This window comes from Sylvia atricapilla, chromosome 2 (assembly GCF_009819655.1).
Source record: "Sylvia atricapilla isolate bSylAtr1 chromosome 2, bSylAtr1.pri, whole genome shotgun sequence".
In the NCBI taxonomy this organism is placed as follows: domain Eukaryota; kingdom Metazoa; phylum Chordata; class Aves; order Passeriformes; family Sylviidae; genus Sylvia; species Sylvia atricapilla.
In genome coordinates this window covers 61,828,178-61,851,762 of record NC_089141.1, presented here as the reverse complement: position 1 = coordinate 61,851,762, position 23,585 = coordinate 61,828,178, and the positions used below count along the sequence as shown (strand labels likewise).

Below are 23,585 nucleotides of genomic sequence, written 5' to 3'. Positions count from 1 at the left end.
TTCATGCATAATGTGAACTATTTTAGTGGTAGGTGGACTTCAATGAGTAATGAATTCAGGAAAGGCAAACCCAATTTTCCTAGAAGACTGGTATCTAGATGTTCTCACTTTAAAAGCAAAATGGGGGACTTTTTTTGCTGTCAGCATTAGTACTACTGCCAAACACTTCAAAGATACTTAAAAGAAGCAGATGTTTCTATTATTTAATGAAATAAAGAAGAAGACAAAGAAGAAGAAGAAGAAGAAGAAGAAGAAGAAGAAAAAGAAGAAGAAGAAAAAGGCTTTTTCTTTTTGAGAAATAATGTTTATTTCTAGCATTGCCAGCAGTGGGTATTGTCTGAATGTTACTTCTGGATTTTTTTATTATTTTTTAAAGAAGCATCAGCGTTAGTTCAAGTGACTAACTAGCAAGTTCTTCCCTTTGTAAGTGTACATATTATCCCCATGATTTCATTATACTTTGGAGCGAAAATTAATTCACCTGTTGGTTTATCTTCTCATTCTTTTATAAATGAGTGCACTTTTGTTTATCTCTGTGTCAAGCTTGCCCCAAGATTTTTAGCAACTTAAGCAACAATTTACATCAGGAAAGGTCTAGTGTAACAAAATGTGAAATGAAAAGCAAACAAAGGTATGTTGATGCTAAAAAAAATTAATTGTCCCATCTGAACAAGTTTATATTCTGAGTTACAGGGTTGTTTTTATTATTTTCTAATTTTTTTTATATGTGTGATTCTACATGTTCCAGAGATACTCACACTTCTACAATTCTCTTGAAACTCTCAAAAAAGGAAGTGAATAGTAAAAAGAACTGTGATGCAGCCATCTGTGAAAGGAGGAACTGACTCCTCCAGTGTGAAAATCTTTGTCCACCCTTGTCTTCTTCAGGCCCTCTGAGAAAGGAGGATGGCAGGTTTGAGAAGCTTTGGAGTAGCTGGTGTGCTTCTTTGAGGGCTTGTTTCTAGCATTGTTTCAGACCACTGGTCTTATTCCTATCACTTCAAGTGCATTAGAAATAAATAAGCAAGGGATTTTTCATGAAAGATTTCTGCTTACTTACAGTCTTTTGCTGTACTTTATGATCTACCCTTTTATATGGATTGTAATAATTTCGGTGAGTATTATCAGTTACTTAGTGAAAAATAACAGGTTGCTCTTACCTATTAAAAATATCTTCTATCCTTTCTGAATATGAAGAGACTACAAGAACTTCTACCAAATGCCTACTTTCTGTAAAAATCAGCTAGATAATTATACTTTAGAGCTCTTATTAGTAATAGAGGACAGGGTTGTGATCGAGTGTTTTAAATCTGAATTTTGAAACTTATTTTGGTTACTCTCCAAGTATTTAGAATATATTTTTCTTGTTATGCTTGTAGGAATATTTCATATACTTGTAGCTGAAGTCTGCTTCCTTGGAAAAAAAACAAAACAAAACAAAACAAAACAAAACAAAACAAAAAAAAAACCAAAAAAAAACCAAAGAAAACCCCACCCACCTATTTTTTGAGGACATATAACCTTTTGAAACTTGTAACTTGATGAAATCTGTTTGGACTTGTTTTCATGGATCTAGCAAAAGAGAACTCTGATCTCAGTTCTCTTTCTTTGCATAATACCAGGTTGTAGGTCAAAGCCTTCAAGAAGCTCTTCAAAGAAAGTACTAGAAGAATTCTCATTTTGAGTAGTACTAAATTACTTTGGTTTAAATTCTGTCCTTTTCAAAAACAATTTAAAAAATGCACTAAAATATTGAAATTAAGTCAACACATTAATATCAAAAGCTGGATTGATGCAGATGAAAGGCATAATTTTGATTCTATGTAGTTAGTACAAGTTACACTGAAGTATAAGCAAATGAGAACACAGCTCCCCCTATGTTCAAGAAAATTTGGCAGCTTTCACTTGGGGTATTTCTATCAGCTGTAATAATTGTATTCTTATTTCTTGCATTCCTTCAGCTGTGGGAAATATGATGAATAAGAGCAGTCTCATAATGTATATTGATTACCCAAGTATTAATCTACTCAAGCAACATTTACGACTCACTTAGCACTTTTCATTTCTTTAAATATGAAAGCACTTTTAAAAGGCTGATTTGGTCTGTATTTTTCCATTTTACTTATGGGGAAAACAAAGCAGGGCACGGCTAAGTGACTCTCCCTAGTCATGATCTCAGAAGGGCCAGCGAAGTGGCCTGAACCCTCATGTTCCTTGAGCTGAAAGGGGAGACAAAGTTGGCCAATTTCTTAAACTGTGGTTGTGCCTGCTATTTCTATAAAAGCATCCTTTGTTTACGTGCTTCTCTGTGTATTTATTCTCTGAATATTTATTTATGTATTTATAATATATTTATTCTTCCATGCTTGTTCTATCTCGGTTTTTTCACCTCTATCCATCTTCATGCCTCTTCTAGGCTTGAAAAACCCATGCATTCATATATCCACGTAAATTTTGAGGGCTGAATACAAGGTTCTCTTTTTCCTCCTCTTGATCATGCTGTATGGTCAATCTTAGGAAAAGGTGCTTGTAGGGAAGTCTAGTTCCGCACTTCAGCTTTAACAGATGTAGTACTTCATTTTTATCTCTTTCTGACAGTACTCCAGCAGGAGTTTTCCAGGGGTCTGGGATAATGTTTTGTGCAAGATAAGATAATACAGTGCACACATGCTGATTCCTAAAAGTGTGCTCTCTAGCATACCACGTTGATAGCACAGCAAGTAAACAACAATAACTACCTCTCTGGCACACACATCCACAGCTATCGCCGAGGGACACTGCCATCCGAAACCTTTTCTTCCATGCAGTGCTGCACAGCTGGGCATGGGCACTGTGATTTATGGTCCACTGACTGCAGCTTCAGCTAGCCTTCTCTGAAGCAGATTTTGCTTTTAAAAAGGCCAGTCTCTGCTTTGTTCTTTGTTTGAAAAAAGAAATCAACTGAGTTTTCCACTAGATTTGTAAAGTTCCAAAACCTTTTGTTTCAGTGACAAATACTTCATCCATTGAAACCTTTTACATGTTAGGATGGAACCATCCCCAGGCTGATTTAAAGGCATAAGACAGAAATGGGCCACTCCAGGCTTCCTCTAAATAGTTTAGATGAGAACAATGAGCTAACAGTTCCACACAGGTTTCAGAGGCAGCTGAATTTGCTGGATTGCTGAGTCACTGAAAAGCTGTCACATGAATGAGACAATAATTTCTTTCAATTAGAAACCCATAGAGGCAGGAATATATTTCAACTATCATGGGGGTAAAGTGGAAGTTCGGCTCCATTTTTGTGATGTATTCCTCTGCTGCACTAGGGCAAGCGGCAGACAATGGAACTGTGAGTCTGCTTACAGACACCAAACTTTTCCTTTCCTTTTTCTTTCTTCCTTTCAGTATTTCCTAGCTATCTTTTCTAAATTCATTTTACTGTTGGCTGACTGTCACTGGTCACCATAGCAACAACCTCTGGTAGCAGCAGGTCTGGGTTGCCCGATGTGAGCATCTTCACATTTGAGCCTTGCCAAGGCTAACTATTAATCCAGGGTTATACATTGGCTCAACACAGTAGGATTGTTTTCTCCCACTTTAGCTGTCTGTCTTACTTTGCTTTTCCTGAGTAGGTTCCTTCTATTTCCTAATTTATTTTTTGGGCAATCTGGTGTAAATTTTCATTCTTTAATAATTTTGTTACTTTGGAGGACTGGTTAGATTAAGAATTTTTTAACAAAATTACATACAACACAATTGCATTAAAGAACCTCTTTTCAAAGTAAGATTCATCATTAAAAAGAAGGATTCGACATAATCTTATTCTTAGGACAAATATTTGTCCTAAGTTTTTTAGAAAAAAAAAAAAAAAATACTTGCAACCTCTTTAGATGCTTTGCATGGGGTAACAATGGGAAGTTTTCTCCTAGGGGAACGTGGAGAAAAATACATTTAATGGTAGTGTGTTTGGAGACAAGAAACTAGTATAGAACAGGTGGGAATGATGTGGCACTTAATGGCAGCATAAGAGTCTAAAATTTTTTAAATCCCTATACTCTGACCATAAAACAGCATATAACAGCGGTTGAAACCTTGCTGTAAAGCAAATGTAGCAAAATGGTTAAGAGTACTTGGTTGGAAAATGGGAGCTGAAAGAGAAAGCTGCAGTGCAGTGATTGGTTTGATTTGCTGAATAAATTGCTATGTTCAGATTCAATTTGTATCAATAAGGAAAGCACTGTACACCTGCAGAGTCTGTCACACTTGGTATCCAAAATTCTGACACAGCTAGTCTTAAACAATCTTTTTACTGTTGTCAATAATGAAAGCCAAAAAAACCTCAAAGCACCCCACCAAAAACATCCAACCTCTAAACTTGGAGTATTTGCATTTTTATTCCATATATGTGAAAAAAGTGAGTAATGCTTCTTTGGGGTATTTCCTTAACGATACATAATACTTTTAATAAATGTATGGGATATTGCACTATTCTCAATGGATTATTTTAAAAGTAGCCAAGGGGTACTGCTCATTCAGTAGAAGAGTTTCTCTTTATTAAACCTGACTGAAAGCTAGAAGCATAATATGTGGTCTCCTTAATACAGTGGAAATTGCACTTAGATAATATGCAACTATGATATAAAATGAACAAATGAGTAGGCTTTTACATTTTCACCCCAGCAACTGATATTTATCCCTGTAGGATTGAAAACAGCTGGCTTCTAGGGCGTGCTTTTTGTGTGTTTTTGGGTTTTGCCTTGTTTCTTTGCTTTGGGGGGATCCAAACTTCTCTGTACTTATTTTACCATACCAAATTACTCAAAAGCTGAACTCTACACATTTCGTGAGTAGGTTTTTTTTTTTTTGTTTTTTTTTTTTTTTTTTTTTTTTTTTGTGTGTGTGTGTGTGGTTTTTGTTTTTTTTTTTGTTGTTTTTTTTTGTTTTTTTTTGGGGGGGAGGAGGTTCAAACTACTGTAATGGGGTTTTTCAGGAAAAACAGAACTGAACTCTTATAAAAGATAGAATAATATTTCTAAAGAAAAAAGAAGGATTAATATTAAGAGAAGGTACAATGGCTGCAAGATGTAGAAGCTGTTTTAGACCCCACCTAGTAGATTTTAAGGAAATTCCTCAGGCCTTTATAAAGTGGCAGACCTGACTATCAATTTAATATTTACTATGAGGGAATTACATTTATTTCTAGGAGAACAAAAAGAGTGTAAATTAATTATTTGTTTGAGAGAGTAAGGAAGGTGATTTGATGCTGAGTACCTTTTGTCCTGAATCTTTGAGCTTCTACATTCATATATGATTTTAGTCAGAATCCTGCAGATTCTTTCTGATGGTTAACATGCATATTTTTGCACAGTGAAGCACTAAGTACACACTTAAAAATATCGCTTCTTAATTACAATTCAGATTTGTGAGCTTGGGGTCAAGCTACTTTTTGAAAAAGCCCTTACATGTCAAATTTTAAAGCTTTGGTGTTTGGTGCTTGCAACATAAAGACTCATGGTCATTTCTATGAATGCTTTTTCAATTTTCCGTAATATTAGTTTAACACGCTAATGTTTAATCAAAGTGTTTGATATTTAAATATTAAACATTGTCATTTTCCTCTGGACACCTAAATCAATATTAAAATAGAATAAACATGAGCAACTTATTTAATTATTATTAATGGTCTAGGCAAATTCCGAGACTGAAAAATCAGCAGTTATTACACATTTAACAGAAATGTGATTCTATTTATTTTTTTGTGGTTTTACTATGTGAATTTAAAATATTCTAAGCTGCTGTAGTCGTCTTCAACAGATAATTTCTTTACACTGGAGGGATATTTGGTGTTGGCATGAAAACTATGCTGAATTTTTGATAACTCAGTCAAAGAAGGTCTCCTTTCTAGTATGGACAGGAGTTAAAGGTCAGTGGTCAGAAGCATATTTTCAATTTGGAATATATATCATCAAGTATTCTGAGATAAATTTTTCAAGACGTGTATTCTTTCCCTATTTCTAATGTGAGAAGTTCGTATTATAGGTTAGTCCTCAAAAATATCCAAAATATTACAGAAAATTAGTCTTAAAAATTTGTGCTTCCAGGGCTTTCATTATATATATATATATACACCATAATTTTTATATGTATATCTTAAAGTCTATATGTAATGATATATGATATGGATTTACTGGATCTTTTTTGTTTTGAGTGGAAAAATTACCCAAACAAGAAGGAGAAAAAAAAAAAAAAAAAGCAAGCTTCATTTTCAGTGGTGGATCAAGTCCAAAAGGCAGTCAAAAAAAAAAAAAAAAAAAGGTAGTTAGGGGAGGACCTTGACAGTGGAACTGACTGGTCTGTTAAACAGGGTTAAATTAATTTATTTGACCTTGATCTCTAAGTTTGCTCACAGACCTAGTTAAATTAGTGGCTAGGCTGGCTTACTATACTTCCTCCGGGCTGCACAGAAGGAGCAATTAAAAACTTTTTTATGTAGTCACTGCTGGAAACAGTAGAAACTGTGCTACAACGTGTTTGGCTGCATGGCAGAACTTGTACCTACCCACCTGAAGAAATAAAACCTATTTCTATAAATTCAGAGGCCAGTGGATTTATTGGCTGCAGCTGTGAAGCAGGAGCAGTAGTCATGGCCATTCAGTGGTGAAGATGCCAAAAAATCCACCAACAATACATACAAAATACAAAAAAGTTCACCAAGATTTTGCTGTGTTCTAGGTTTAGGCTTTTATTGCTGTTCATGTTTTCTTTATGATCATGAAAGCTGTATTTTGTGTCCAATTTTTAGACCAAGTCAGGTGTCCTTACATTTACGGTAAGTGAACAAGAATATGTGAAGGAAATTTTCTATGATTGCTTTGCTTCTCCTAACAGAAACAGCAAGTAAGTTCTCCATCAATGGCAAGATGTTAAGAATAAAATATACACAACTGCATTAAATATTGCAGTATATGAAAAACTAGGTGGAATGTTGTCCTTGTGCCATGCTTCAAAAGCATGATTTTTTTCTTACATAATATTTAATGAATAATTTAGTTATAAATTCTAAGAATATTCATCCAGCATTTGCCATACACAGAGAGGTTTGCTTGAGTTCCTGTCCAGTGTCTGTTACTTTATAGAAATACTTAAAGCAATTCAGCTCAAAGGGTTTTGGTCTTGTGGTGCCTATGTGTGCTGCCAGATTTTGTCATTTTATGTATTTGTGTTCTTGATAGATTAATTATTCCCTGTCTTCCTCTACTTTTAGGGAGCTTTGCTCCTTTCAACTGTGTTGTTAATGAAGGTAAAAAATCTCTTCCTACACATCTTTATTGACTCTCAAGCTTTTGAATGGAGGAACCGAGTCCTGGCTTTTGATTTCTTTTTGGTTTTAGAAAAAACAGGTAAGAAGCATTGAGTTGCTGAACAAAAGAGGTCAGACTTAGATGATGATGCAAATGATGATTCAGAAGAGGTTTTAAAAGCAATGCCAATAAATATGATCACAAGCCATACCTACTCAGCTATTTTTCGATCTGTTGGCAAAGCTCTGTATGTGTTTGCTACTCAAAGCCATTAAGCAATTTGTTTGCGATGAAGATGGTTAAGCCAAATGCCTGAAACAGAATTACTATTATAATCATGCCAGTATTACTTGGTGTACAGAGACAGAAAACATCCTGAGGCTGTGTCTTGTTGATAGGTATGTAAAGACCTCCAAGTCAAGAAGGAATTGAGAGGATGTTCAAGGATCTTCCTGTTTTTCTAGATTGCAAGGGAAAGGATAAATACTGAATAATAGCTAAACAAGTCTAGCAGTAAGAGACGAGAGGCTTTTTCAGCCATGTGACAAGCATTTGCTTCATTTATGCATTATAAATCTGCAGCTTGTTGTTGGTTTTTCCTTAGTCTTCCGGTACAGAGCCCTCGAGCATACACACGCTACTCATTCTTGGAAATATATTGAAATAATAACTGTGATTCAGTTTGAGGTAAATAGAAAAGGGAGGGACTTCTAATTTGTAGTGGCTAGATAAGTACTGTTCATGAATTTGCATTTATTTGCTCTTTTGAAGATTTTTCGCCCCCCCCCCCCCCCGTAGGAACACAAAGTTCTTACCCTTTGTGTACTGCTTTTAATTTAAAACCAGATAGAGCCAGTTACATTTCAGGGAGCTTATGAAGAGCAACTTTTGAAGCCTGATTTGCTCCTGTCTTTCTTTAACACAGAGTAACACCAAAATATGATAAAATTTACACTGCCAAAGTGTAAAGTGTACTTAAAAAAATAAAGCAAACCAGTAATTTTTTAAGAGAGATACCTATTGTAGAGACTGGGACTTGTGCTGGAGGGAGTTTACCTTAGATTATTCTTTAAAATGGCATTTCAACACACCTGGCAGGTGAGTTGGTGAGCTTTTTAATGTGGATGGCTGACACCTGTGAGAGGGGTGTTGTTTTCTCCCTGTATTGGATTTCTGTGTGGCAAGGTTTTGATAGTGGGGGTGGCTACAGTGAAAAGCTGCCAGAAGCTTTCCCAATGTCCAGTGGAGCCAATGCCAGCTGTCTCCAGGATGGACTCACTGCTTATTAAAGGCCAAACACATCAGCGGTAACACCTCTCTGACAAGATTTAAGGGGAAAAAGTTACTGTGTTGCAGTCCATGGTGCAGGCCATGTTGTGTCCCTGCAGCCCACCTGCTGGAGCAGGTGCTGAAGAACTGCATCCTGTAGGAATGACTCCCACAGGAGAATTTCATGGAGGACTGTCTCTTGTTGGAGGCATACAATGATGGAGCAGGGGAAAAGTGTGAGGTGCTCTCCCTATGTGGGGGAAGCACTGACCACAGCCTCCATTCCTTGTGCTCTGTTCTGGAGGAGGTAGAAATTAGGGTATAAAGCTAAGTCCAGGAAGGAGGGAGGTATGGAAGGAAGTGTCACTAAGATTTGGGTTTACTTCTCATTATACAACTCTCATTTGATTGCTAATGGATTTGGGTAATTTCCCCAACTCCTGTTTGTTCTGCCTGTGACAGTACTTGCTGAGTGATCTCTTGCTGTCCTTATCTTGACTTATTTACATTATATTTTCTTTCATCTGTCCAGATGAAGAGGGGAGTGATAAAGCAGTTTTTGTGGGCACCTGGTGTCCTGACTGTCAACCCACCAGACACTCTCATTTTTTTGGTTAGGAAGTGCTTAGCTTTCCTCTAAACTGCCCACCTAGACAGCTGGTATTACTGCTGTGCAGAACTCTAGTTGCACTTTCTTTGTCACAGACATTTTGGGTTGTCACTTGGTAATTCTCATTGGCTTCCCAAAGAACTCATTTGCAATACAGAGTCATTTTAGGAACTTGACAATTGTTTGATTGTTATTATTTTGTTTCACTCAGATCACATATTGTATGTCCCATGAAATTGAAAAGATTTCATAAACACCTGTTCCAAATTGTAGGTTTATGAGTGAAATTTAGAATGAAAATATTTTTACCTATTATGTTTTTGTTTTCTGTGGCTGTATTTTTGTGGCGTTTGTTTGTTTTTGTTTTTTAATGGGATGGGCCTATGTTGGAATCATTCTCAATTCCCCTTACATACACAGGACTTAAATATAAATTGGAAATTGAGATTAGTTTCTTATTTATGAATATTAAATCTCCCCTGATGACAATCAGATTTCTTTTCTGTTACATTATTTTTTTGGTTTTTCTTTTATTTAACTCCATATCTATAATTGCCAGATGTATTTTTTGTGATGATAAATGATGAAGACAGTGAGTCCCACTAGTGGCCATTACCTGCAGCTGGTGCCCAGTTCACATTCTAATCCATTACTAGCAAGGGGTGGTTTATGTTCATTTATATTTAATTGCCATTGTATTTCAAACTTTTTGTTCCAGTAAGATATGCTTCTTTAGAGAAGAGTATCTTTAGAATGAGATTGACAAAATCCTATGTTTTAAAAATGAAGAATTATGCTTTTAAATTTTTTTAAGCAACTTTTTGCAGAGTGAAAGCAAACCACACACATCAAGGAAGCAGGATATGATAGACATCAAGAGAAGCATGGACTATTTATCTTTTTTTTAACAGATAGTTTGAAAATGTCACATAAAGACTATGTTGTTCTTTTCATATCACCTAGAAAATCTCAGCAATGCCTAGACAGCAGGAAGAAAATATTCATGGATTGTTACATTATAGTCACAGTTTCTCTCATTTCCCAAAATGCACAGCTGCTGTGTCATTTTAAGATTTAGAAGTCACTGCATTTATGTTTTAATGATCAATGGCAGGTCTTGATCTGAGTCATTAATGAGATGTTGACTGCATCTGAATTTAAACCTTGTATATTCTGCAAGAGAGAGAATATGTTTGGAAAATGAGATTTCTGTCATAGGAATAATAAGTTTTATATGCTCAATCTGAGAAAATTCACTATCATGAATCCTTTCCTCTACCCTGTAGAAGGTTACACAGTACAAAGTTTCTTTTGAATGAGGAGGGGCAAGAGGGAGAGCTCTTGCTACTATTTCCAATGTAGCCCTTTGCTCTCCATTGTTCTACAGGCACATAGGAAATGGCCCCTACTTGAAGGGACCTGCAACTTCTCTGTTGGGAGTAAAGTAGTAGGAAAGTCTTCTCAAAGTGATATGTGATTTTGCACCTCTCTTATTTATTAAAATGCTTTTATGTTCTTCGAGGGCAGCAGAGCACCTGGAGAATGACATGTTGAGTTCATATGGTGTCACTTGGAGGATGTTTAATATATTGTCATAGATATTTAGGTATAGTTAAACTGCCCTTAAAAAATAATGGCCTTCCCAAAAATGCCTAAAATATAATTCTATTCCTTAAAATTCCTTCATTATAATTGTCTTTCGCCTTTTAGCTTGCTGCTTTCTCTTATGTATTCATTTCATTAGCCTTTCTATACTTTCAGTCAGAGACTTGTTCTCTCTGCTTCAGATTCTTGTGAAGCTGTTCTGGTTAATTTCTCTTTGCCAGTGGGCTAAAGTTAAATTTCCAGTGGAACAAAAAGACAGAATTTTCCAAATTAGAAGTTGGTGAAAACATTAAAAAAAAAAAAAAAAAAAAAAAAAAAACAAAAACCAAACAAACGAAAACACCACAGAGAATGATCGACGATAGTTTAATTGTAAAAGTGTTGCAATGTTATATTTAGACTTGTTGAAAAAGAAGTTATTATAGGTGCGTCACTGATTCCTTTCTAAAGCCACATGTTTTTCAGGAGATCACTAGATTTAGTCTAAATAGACTAGCAGATGTTGCAAAGCCAAAATACCGCCCATTAGGACATGCAAGAAGTAGCTTGGAACAACTACAGATAGTTCACAAAATGTTGAGACCAATCTGGCACTGACTTGAATCGAATATCTGACTTGAATGAAAACTAAATCTGTAAATTGCCCAAGACATTAGAAGACAGTGATAGAGAAGTAGCACACACCAAAGTAACAAATCAACTAAATGCTAATTTTCTTTTGGAAAACATACACCTGCTACTGATTTCTGTTAGAGCCAAGAGTCACAGTCCTAAATACTGTTTTAGAAAAAAAAATGTTAGAAGTGTACAAAGTTATGAATAAAGGTTGTTCTGTAGGCTTTTCATTATTTGGAACTAACTGTATGGAAATCTGGTTGGCATGAACAATTTAGTAAGAGATACTACTTCTAATTTGGCCACAGTAATTAAGGAGAGTGCGAGATAATGTTAAGGTTGACAAGATCAATAACATCTTTTTATTATCTCTGTCAAAAATTGCCCACTGTTGATTAAGATTACTTCTCAACCATGTTTTTCCTATACAAATCTTCAATTTGGCCAAATGCCAGCTCTCAGGTCTTCAGTCATCATCTTGTTCACTGCAGAGAGCTCATCCTTTGGCATTTGACTTACTGTGTGGCAATTGCAGCCTGTGTTAGCACTTAGGAATTGCAGAACTTAATAACTAATCAGAATTATATAATTTTGCACAAATAGCTACAACTCCAACAGATTAATTCACTTGGAATACTTATGACTATATGATTCTGAGTCTTAGTTCTTTTAGAGCTTGAGTGGAGGACATAGTATCTATACCCCAAATAAACCTTCCCTCCAGATGCTTAAAAAATTCAGACTGCAACATGTTTAGGACTCTCTATTTCTTCATCCCATGTCAGAACTTTGCAGAATCCAAATTATTTAGGTGTGAAAGACCCTTTAAGTTCATTGAGTCCATCTGTTACCCCAGCACTGCCAAGTCCATCACTAAGCAATGTCTGTAAGTGCCTTAACTGCATATCTTACCTCCAGGAATGGTGACTCAACAGCTTCCCTGGGCAGCCTGTTTAAATGCTTGACAACCCTTTCTCTGAGATGTTTTCCTGGTATCCAGTCTAAACATCTCTCAGCACAATATGAGGCCATTTCCTCTTATCATATTTTTTTTTTTTTTTTTTTACTTGGGAGAAGAGAACAGCCCCCACCTGGCTACAGCATCCTCTCATGTACTTGTAGAGAGTGATAAGGTCACCCCTAAACTTCCTTATTACCAGGCTTAACAACCTTGGTACCCTCAGCTGCTCCTGGTAAGACTCATGCTCCAGACTCTTTACCAGAGTTTTTGCCCATCTCTGGACACTCTCCAGCACCTCAGTGTTCTTGCAGTGAGAGGCCCAAAACTGAACACAGGATTTGAGGAGTGGTCTCACCAGTGACAAGCACAGGGGGACAATCCCTTCCCTGGTCCTGCTGCCCACACTATTGCTGATACAGGCCAAGATGTCACTGGCACTCTTGGCCAGCTGGGCACATGCTGGATCATGTACCCCCAGCTGTCAAGCAGCACCCCCAGGTCCTTTTCTGCTGGGTAGCTTTCTAGCCATCCATCCCAAAAACAGTAGGGCTGAATGAGATTATTGTGACGCAAGTGCAGAACCTGTCACTTTGCCACATTTAACCTCATGCAATTAACCTAAGCCCATTCATCCAGCCTTTCTAGATGCCTCTGCTGAGCCTTCCTACCCTCCAACAGGCAACACTCCCATCCAACTTGGTATCATCTACAAACCTACTAAAAATGTGACAATAGTGTCCACTTTCATCCATCTATGGATAAACAATTGTCTGCTTTGTACTTTGGGATCTTTTGGAAGAAATGAATGAGATGGAAAAAAAAATGTTCTTATGTCTGAACACTGACAGTTTCAGAGATTAGAAGGGAAATGAAGAAGAATAGTTCAAAAGAGAAGTGGTTACCATGAACTGAAAATCGACTGAATTTCATGAACTAAGGAAAAGAAGGATCCAGAATGTCTATCTCCACAGTGGTTTATAAAAGTCTTATTGGCTCAGAGATTGCTTTACATTTTCATAGTTCCTCTTAATAGAAATTTTAGTCTCAGGGGAAACAAAAATCCAAGATATTTTATGTAGTAGTTGTCCACTGCACAGCTGATGATGACCACACTGTAATGCCCTTTGTAAACTTAGATCTTCCCCTTGTAAACTGAAAACTGACCTTCCTGGATAAATGAAAAAGGACTTAAAATTTTAAATTTAAAATGATTTTTAAAAATAGAAAGTTATACATGCATAAACTACTGGCTTAGAACAAAATAACAATTTCAGGTCTCATCCTAGAAACACCTTACTTAAGTAATTACTTATATGTAAGTAATGGATATCGTGGGATTAGTTATATAGATAAGGGTTCACACCATTGGACCCTTGCTCTTTTTGGAATCCTAAATAGAGGTCGATTTTGTTATATGAGGGGTTTTGTGGGAACCGTTACAAATCTGATACTACCTGTATTTTAATATCAGAAAATTTTAAATGTGGACAAAGGAAGTAGTAACAGCTTAAATTCCATGCAGTAGTACCTAGAGATAAATTTATGCTAGGACAATAGAAGCAAATAATTGGTTAATATCTTTGCTATTGCTGGGACCCTGTGATTTATTTTAGGATTTATTTTTTGAAAGATATAGATGCATAAACCATATCATATACTTATGTTAACTGCGAGTTACATTTATAACTATACTTGGGTATTAGTTATGTTTCGACTTAATATTAGGTATGTTTAAGCTTTTCTGATTGCTTAACTATTTTTATGGAAGTGTGACTTATGTCCTCACAAAAACTACAAAATATAAAAAGCTGTACTTTGCCATTGGTGCCTTCCAACCACACCATTCCTGATTGAAATGTCTGAGAAAAAAAGGAGCTTTTCAGCTTCAGGGAAACAAATTCAGAACCATTAAGCATAACTCAATCTCTGCACTGAAGGGGAAAAAAATCACTTTTGGAATGAGGATAAAGTGTTGTGTATGCCAAATCCCAAATAATGTTTAGAGCAAGCTACAAGCAAGCATGTGAGTTCAGTATAGGACTGAATATGATTTTCTCTGTTATATAGATAAAGTCATAATAGATTGGAGAGCATAAAACTCACTAGGCCTTTGTTTTAAGAGGGTCTCAGTTTCACCTTTACTCCTGAAATCTAACTGAAATTGGGTAAATGAAATTAAAGGTTTAGAAGGTCCACTTTTTAGAAGTGCTGAATGGGGTCTTATAACATTCTGCACATCAATTTTTGTCTTTTAAAATAGGCATGAATTCTCTTTTCTGTTTTTAAGATATTTACCGTAATGGAAGCAGATGGAATGGTATTCACTGGTACTTCTTCCAAAGCTCATTGTCTAGGATACAGTGGCATCAAACAAAACCAAGTCCCCTACAGTGACACAAAACAAAACAGTGACCTTTTTTAACTAAAATAATGAAATCTATCACATCTGTATTTCATTCCATGCACATTTCTATCTAATCTACTTAAATTTTCCAGATAAGAAGATTGGTTTAATGGTAAAAGAAGTGTATTTGTCTATACCATATGCAATTCATAACAAAAGAACACAGACCTAGTATGAGATATAGGAAAAAAAAATGTACAATATGTTGTTTAGCTTCACTATGCAAAACAGGAAGATAGCATGCATTTGTGTAACATGAATGAGGTAATACGGGAAACCTAATTTCACATAACCATAATGAAATTCTATCTTTTGTTTTAATAGATGGGCAACATTTATTTTTCTTTGCCAAGAAGGAGAAAGCGTATTAGAATAGTTTTCTGTAATTGTGTCAATTGTTCATATTAAAATGTTTCTTGACTTCAGGCCATGCTTTTTAACTGGTGAGAATATTTAGAACAGAGGATTTCAAAAGGAAGGCTGGCAGACTCAAAAAGTGAGCATAAAATCTAGGTAAACTTTTTGTTGCAAAATAATGAACATTTAGGTAAATCTGCTCTTCCTGATCAGGTGGTCTCCTACTTCTTTTCACAATATGAATTTTCAAGAAGGAAGATATGTTAAAACTAGATCAGTTTTAGCAAAGCAAAATGGCCAAATATGGGTGAAAATATAGTATTTGATTTGTGGATCAGTTTTGGTTGGTTGGGGTTTTTTTGTGGTTTGTTTTGGTTTTGTGTTTTATTGTTTTATTGGTTTTTGGTTGGGGTTTTTTTTTTTTTTTTTTTTTTTTTTTCATTTTGATAGTACTTAAAAAGAAAAAATACAATGCATTCTTTTGCATGTAGGTGTCTTTCAAATTAAAGGTATTTCCTTGTTTCATGATGGAGGAATGACAATTCAATGAGAATTAAGTCTTAAAGATTTAAAAGGTGAAGAACAATTAGCATACTAATAATTTGGAGTTCATGTTTGTAAATACTCATGGAGAAAACTCTCATATTCCTGTGAGACTAGCATTATTCATGCTTTTTATTATCCCACATAATATAGGCTCCATTCCTTCTAGGCTTTTAAAATTAAATTCCTTACTGTGGCTAATCAGCTCCTCCTCTTTTGCTATTGAATGTTGTACTACAATAGCATGTTTATACCTGAGTGTCCTCAGTAAGTGTCCTGTGGATTGAACTCAGCCTAAAACCAGTCTTGCAGACTAACTGTAAACCCTCAGGCATATCTAGACCATATGGTGAGTGCAATGTGAATGTCCCAAAGACAACATAAGTATGTAATTTGCATGGTGCTTTGTAGTATGGTGTGCGATATACCAGCTCAGTTTGTGAAAGGTAGAACATTACCTATTTTTTTGCTACTTTAATATTTTTATCCTGAAATAGAAAAAAGAGAAAATAATTTTAACTGTATTTGGTTAGTGAGGCATGCATGTGAAAGTTCAGGGAAACAGTCAGTACCAAAGCAGTGTACTAATACATACAGTGCCAATTCATAGAATCATACAACAGCCCAGGTTGGAAGGGACTTTCAAAGGTCTAGCCTTTTGTGGGGAGGAGAACAACATTGAATCCTGTAAACTTTCTATGATGGAAGTTGTTGGGGAAGAGAAGACAAAACATGCCACAAGTTTTTGTGGGGTAGCTAGTCACATCTTATCTCAGCTGGGATTTCCTGTCTCCTTTCAGATGTTATCCCTTGGAATCTTCACAGTCTCTCTGTGGAGTCTGGTTTGTAAGCACTGTCTGAATTCAGCTTCTCTTCAAGGCATGTACAGCCCCCCAGCTAGCCCTACAAGTATAGCTGCTCTGTGTGCCCCCACTCCAAATATCTTCACTTACTGTGTAGTTATCACCAAAACCCCACAGAAATTTATGCTGGCTACATAGGTAGGTATTTAAAGGTTTTCTTCCTGCCTCCCTTGCCTCCAGCTTTGAGAATGTAATGAAATTAATAACAATGGGAGGAAGACCTTTTTGAGAATGCTGTTCAAAATCTGAGATCTAGCTTCTACCAAGTATCTCTCACACTCTGTTTTTGATTGTTTTCACTTAACAGATCTGATCTGAGGAGTTCTTTTATGCTTATGGCTGTCAATGTTTATCTGCACTGAAAGCCTTCATATAGAAAATGCTAAGTAAAGAAAAAGCTAATGAATTAGAAAAGAAATAGTATAAGAACAAAAATGGGAACAAGAATACTTTATCTCTCTGAGCAGCCAGGCAGGCAGAAAGGAGAAACATGTGGTAAGTAAGCTGTGGAAAATAGGAAGTTAAAAACTAAAGTGCCCCTAATTTAGAGACATTGCATATGTTTTCCAGCTGCAGGATGTGAAGCAAGATGTCTATAGCATAGCTGGAGGTTAAGATATGGCTGGAAGACAATTGGGACACATAGAATCAATTGTATAGCTGTGACAGCAAAAATGTATTTGGTTTTGTATGCAGAAGTTTCACAGTTGCTCCAGACACATGCAGAATGCTATATAGCTTACAGCAATGGTTATACTAATTGACAATGGGTGACAAATCCAGTTGGCTAATGGGAATACAATAGAGCATAAGACAATTATACTGTGAAAGGGAAGCCCAAAGTCCTAATACTAAGATCTTATAGGAGATATTAAGATACTGGGGTAGTACTGGGATAATAGTAATTAGAACAGAATAGTGATTCATCATTACACAGCCTCCCTCCAAGACTGTCCAGATGTCTCAAGCAAAAATGCCAATATAACAAGCAAAGAAAAGAACAAAATAATCAAACAGCCAGAGATGGAAAAAAATCTACTTAAAGGGAACTTTTTTCCAAATTCTTTTTTAAATTATTTTCTTTTAAAACATGAAATATGGCACATAACCTCTCTTTCAAAACCTTTTAACAGTTAGTTAGCATAAATTTCCCAAGAATACCAAGAGTTGTAAGTGCCAAGTCCTTCTTTGAGTCTTGGTAAGGTCTTGACATCAGTGACATCCTGTGGCATTGAATTCCATAATCTAATTATGTGCTGCATTAAAAAGTGTGTTCTTTTATCAGATTTGGACCTGCTGCTTTTCACTTTCACTTAGTGTCCTTTTGTTCTTGAATTATGAGACACAGGACTATAGAAGCTCCTGATCTATTTTCTCTTTGCCATTTACCATTTTTATACTTTCATCATATCCCTCCTTATTCATCTTTTTTTTTTTTTTTTTTTTCCCTAAGGTTAACAATTCAAGTTTTTTCAATCTTTTCATATGAAGGCGTCTCTATATGCCTAATTACCACAATCACTCTTCTCTGAATACCTTCTAATTCAGTAATATCTTTTTGTGATATGATGACCAGTATTTCACACTCTTCCAAAGAAGGGAAAATTATTGATTCTTATAATGACATCTTTTCTTTCTTACTTATTCGCCACTTCATTTCTTATGCATCTGAAAATTTTATGTGGTTTTTTGACTGCAGCTGCTCATCAAGCAGGGCTCTGCACTGAGCTGTCTGCAGTGAGACCCAGGTGTTTTTCATAAGATGGTGATAGTAATTTACATCTCTGATAAAACAAATGATCTGTTACAGGTTTAGCTTTCTTTGTTTTTTTTTGGTTTTGAGTTTTTGGCCTTCTTTTTGTTTGATTGATTGCTTCCTCAATAGGCCTTATTTGCTCTCAAATAAATTATTTTCACATCTTTTAAGATGGCCACTCATATCCCTGAGTCAATTTTCTCTCAGGTTTCCTGTCTTATTTAGACTTGATTAACAGGATTTTATTGTTAATTGTAAATTTTACAGATTTGCACTTCCCTTCTTTTTTTAAACACTAATTAATAAAATTTGAACACTTGGTCTTTGTATGGTGCCTTGAAGCACCCTGTTGTTGAGTTTTTGATATGGTGAGAATTGATAATATATATGCTTTTGCTTTTTTAATATTTGAGAAAAGTTGTGCTTCATTTTGCATTTATCCCAAAATTACTTAGTCTCTGAGATGGAGACTGAGTGTCTTGAGAGGAACATTGTTCTTGTCACATTTATTCAATTACTCTAACAAGGTTAAGGGCCATGTTGCCTTCACAATCAAAGCTAAATATTTGAGAAACAATTATCCTATTTGAAACCACAAGTATGGAAATTAAGGACAGAGAATGGAAAAGTAATTAATTCATCATGTTGGGCAGACACATTCAAAATCAAGATGGGAGCAAGCTTTTAACATAACAATTCTTAGAATTGCCTTGGTGATAATCCTAAAAACCAGGAATATAATCTGTCCAAATAGGCAGAATATGAGTTCACTTCTTACACCTAAGACTTTGTGTGAAAATAATGAAAAAGCAAACTAATGGTATGGTCTAGACAGCTGTTAATTTTTACGACTTTCTTTCACAATCTGATATGAACCAAGATATTTTAAGATTTGGATTATCTAAAGTTCTTGTTGGAAAGGGGAAGGGCAAACTTATTTTGAGGCTTTATACGTCCTGACCTCCCCTAGGCCTGCTTATTTCCTGGTATCTCTCTCTCTTTCTCTCAAGTGCTCTCCATCCTCTCCCTGAGAGAGTCTATGTGTGCTTCATCAACCCTGACTGCCTACAGTATGCAACAGACTTCACCACCTTTCTTCACCAAGATGATTGCTTGCACAGAGGAGCCTCCTCAGACTGCTTGGGACACCTTGCACAGATGCATGCCACTGCCTTGAACTCAGAATGGACACTAAAAGAGATCCTGAACATATTGCTGGAAAATGTGATCAGACACCTGCAACTCAGACCCTACCTGTTTGGAACCATAAGGACAGCTAGAACTTTTTGCGATATTCCCATACTTTTATCTGACATAAATCCAGCATCTTTCATACTGTTGTCCACCCAACCCTAATCCAAACTATTTTGGGTGGAGCAGAAGTTGACAACAGTTAACAGGTGAAAACAGGTATCAAGTATTTAATTTGTGAAAATTAATTATCCTGCGAACATGCTAGTAACCCCTCAATAACTAGTGCTGGTGTTTCGTAAGAGGACAGAAGATGGAATATAATCTATGCCTATCTATGGACCAATTACACATACATATATATATATTTATATATGCACACATATATATCTCTGTGTATAAGAGTATTTATACTACATATATTCTTTTTCCTTTAACAAGCTACTATGATACAATAAAATATAAGATACAGAATTATAAGAGAGTAATAGTAAAACTTGCCACTGTGACCTTTTATTCATTAATAGCAACACAAAAATTACCTGTATAATATAGCACAGATGAAAATATAAATAGTTTCTTATTCGAAGGAAGAATAGGAAGAAAACTCAGTGCTCTTGACTTAATTTTGGAAGGCTCTAAAATACCACAGGGCTTGTGCATCATAAGAAAGTGACAGACATAGAATATAAACTGTACAGTCACATCTATTAGTGAACATAATGCTATATTAATAGCACTTTTGCATCAAATATAAGAGCAGAAACTATACTCTGTGTCATTTAGTTAATTTAGAGGAAAAGATTATACCAAAAATATGAGCTCACTGCAATAATTCAAAGCTGAATCCTTTTCACAATAGATTTGCAAAATAAGCAGCAACCTAATAAAAAATTGCATCAGTCTTTACAGTTTGCCAGCCAAACCTAAGAAAATAACATTATATGATTGGTGGCAGAGTTTTGTGGAAACAATGCATATGGAAAAGAGTGACAATACTGTGCCTGGTGCTGGCTTCATACTGAAAATATCTGTGCTTTGCAATTGCTGTGGCTTAATACATCTCTTGAAATGTGTGCACATTCAGGTAGTATTAAGAGATAAATATATGCCTTTTCCTTCTTCATTTGGGAGAATGTCACAGAATACTTTTCAACACCTCTAGGGAACTGTTACTCACTAAACAAAGCCTGTAGCCTACTATTTTTCATGTCAATCCACAGCAATAAACTATATCAATAAATAAGTATTAAAATCCTGTCGGAAATAAAGCTGTATTGCTAAAATATTTAAGGGAAGAATCTGTACTTCTTTCTTCGCAATACTTTTTAATCTTTTCTTCTTCTCTAGAATTTATTTGGATATACTCAGATTTTCACATTTTCAGACAGGCTTCTTGGTTGTCTACTTTCCTTAAAAGGCTGTGCATCCACCTATCTTCCCCAGTGTAGTGGGATATCAGAATCCATAAGAGATACTGCATTTCTCAAATAGAATGTTTTAATACTTTCCTTCCTTCAGTGCTGTTAGTTCCAAGTAATGATTTTTTTTTCTGGGGAGTAGTATAAATGGCTATTACTTCAATATACAAGATAGTAAGGGAAATATCACAGTGAGAATAAACTGCTAAGGATGATATTGGCTAAAATACTTGTTTATTTGGGAAGCCCAGTTTCATCCTGAAACCTACGACCAGAAAAAACATCAAGTTTGGATCATAGAAGTTTACATAAATACACAGAGCAGGATTGGATGATGATTTTGGTACCTCTGCATTTCAATTTCATATAATCCATAATATAATTATGTTTTTTTCTTTAGGCTAAGCAAACTTAATAGAATTATGAGGCACAAAAGGTAACCTTTCTGAATTTAACTTTTTTTTTTTTACCAGAAGTTTGCCGCCATAGAAGTATATGTGTAAGATACTCAACTGTCCTACACTTGATCAAGAACTTGATCAAGTGACAATTTTTTACTGCCCTTACTGGGGATTTTCCACATATATACAATCACAGAGACATAGGTTTATGCAATTTTTCTACTTAACTTTAACTTGAAGTTAAAAATAATATCAGTAAAAAACAACAGGAATTCTGTTTTTAATAAAGTGGAACTCAGATTTCATCCAAATATGACAAAGATACTGTTGAAAAGCTGTTTTTTGTGAACACTCTCAAATCACTTGGGATTTCACTGTTTTTTTGTGGTTCTTTTTTTATGACAGCACTCTATTTTTCAAAGACATTGACTTTTTCCTGACGCTTTTAATTATACTTTTCTCTGTAAGACAAACCGTGATCCTTAAACCATCCAGTCAAATCTCTCAGAGCAGAATTATATATGGTTCCCAGAAGAAAACAGCTGAAAACACTAAAGCTAGATGGACAGATACATTAATATTACATTAACTTCAAATATTTCTTTTCCATACCGTACTTTGAGAAATGGAGAATCTATCAAATCAAGTATTTGACAGGTAACATACAAAGTATCATGTCATTTATCTGCTAGACAAGAAAATGTTCTTCTAGCTGAATCATAATAAAAGAAACTTCTGTCTTCATACCTGGTACAATTTCCAAGATGCTTGGATCTTGCCTATGCACAAGATGTCCATATAATTTTCTTCCATATTAAGTATTCTTTTGAGTATATAAGTGCACCATTAACAACCTGTGAACATCAACAGAAGTGTGAATGCTGTCCATTCATAGAATCAATTGCCTTTTGAAAACATAACTCTCTGAGTGCCTCCTTTGAATTCTCCCAGTTGGTATGGAACCCAGGGATGAAACAGTGAAAAAATTTAATTTTTTCCTTCCTATCAAAACTAAATACCACACTGCAAACTTTTGTGGTATATTCTCAAGCTCTTACTGACCATTTATTGTAAAACCGTATCAAAAAACAATGTAAATAAAATTAAAAATGTTATCTAGCCTGAAGACTTCTATGTTGTATTTATCTCTGTAGTTTTGTAAAAACATGATTCTACTGAATGAATAATATTTTTATTTTAAAGGCAAGTCTTTAGTGGCCAACTCAATAGAAGTTAACTGCCTTGTCATTTAAATGCAACCGTAGTTGTGGTACTTTGACTCATTAATTTGTTTTTCATTGTTCATATGTTTTTTGTTAAATTTCAGATTTCATTGATTTTGAACAGCAAAATCAAGTTGGCTTTTAAGTTTTAGGTTCCAGTTCATATTCCATTAAGCAGGTATAACATATTTATATTCATGCAATAGTAAGCTGGAGCTGCAGGAGACATGGGGAGAAGAAAAACCCCAAAGAGAAAAGCAATAAAGTTTATACTGTCTTTTTCTTTAACATTTATATATCTCTCTATATATCTGTATCTATATCTATATCTATATCTATCAGTTCATTTAGCTTCTTTTTATAACTTCAGTGTTTATTTTCAAGGTACTAGATTTTTTTTGTTTGCTTGTTTGTTTTTTTTTTTTTTTTTTTTTTTTTTTGTCCCAGGCTAGCTTTAGAAAAGCAATTAAAGATTTAAAATACATAAAGTGTTGATCATAGGTGATCATAGCTTGCTATTATACAATACATTTTTCTCACCACAACACCAAAGAAAACTCGAACACCCCTGCCCCCTCCCCAAAGACACAGTACTTACTTTAAAAAAGAGACAACTGCTAAAGAAACTTGTTAATCCTGTGACTAACTGTAAAATAATTTTAATGTAGCAGTAGCTGTTTGCATGCAAACATCTCTGAACTGCCTTGAAAATGTTAGCCCAATGTTTGAAGTATTTTTCATAACGTTAACTGAGAAATATGAGATTCAATGTAGAGTATGTTATGTAAGTTCTTCCCACCTCCTAGGATTTGGCAAATCCAAGTAAGAAAGTCTATCATGAATGTCAGTTAGTATGCCTTAATACAGATTCAGTTTGAAATACTTCTTGTACTGAAAACCTACTTGGACATGTGTTATGTTGTTCCATATCCTGTGCTTTTCCTTAGATGATCAGTTTGTAGTAATTGCTGTGGGAGAAGTAGATCTGATCAGGATGGACAAACAATGTTGTGTTCCATTTATTTTGATTGAACTTTAGATATATATGAAATAATAGTAATTCTTAGATATATGGGTTTTTTC

General features: G+C 35.2%; 1 protein-coding gene across 4 annotated transcripts in view; it reads left to right on the top strand.

Moving 5' to 3' along the window:
* PCDH9 (protocadherin 9) overlaps positions 1–23,585 on the top strand; it is a 676,877-nt gene that overhangs the window by 159,687 nt on the left and 493,605 nt on the right. Inside the window, exon 3 of one of the 4 annotated variants that reach the window (XM_066313372.1) lies at positions 19,277–20,613. The exons of the other annotated variants lie outside the window; for them this stretch is intronic. Coding sequence (XP_066169469.1) covers positions 19,277–19,297 — 21 coding nt within the window. The 3' untranslated portion in view covers positions 19,298–20,613. Of the gene's footprint in view, positions 1–19,276; positions 20,614–23,585 lie in introns of those variants that run through there. 4 annotated transcript variants of the gene reach the window in all.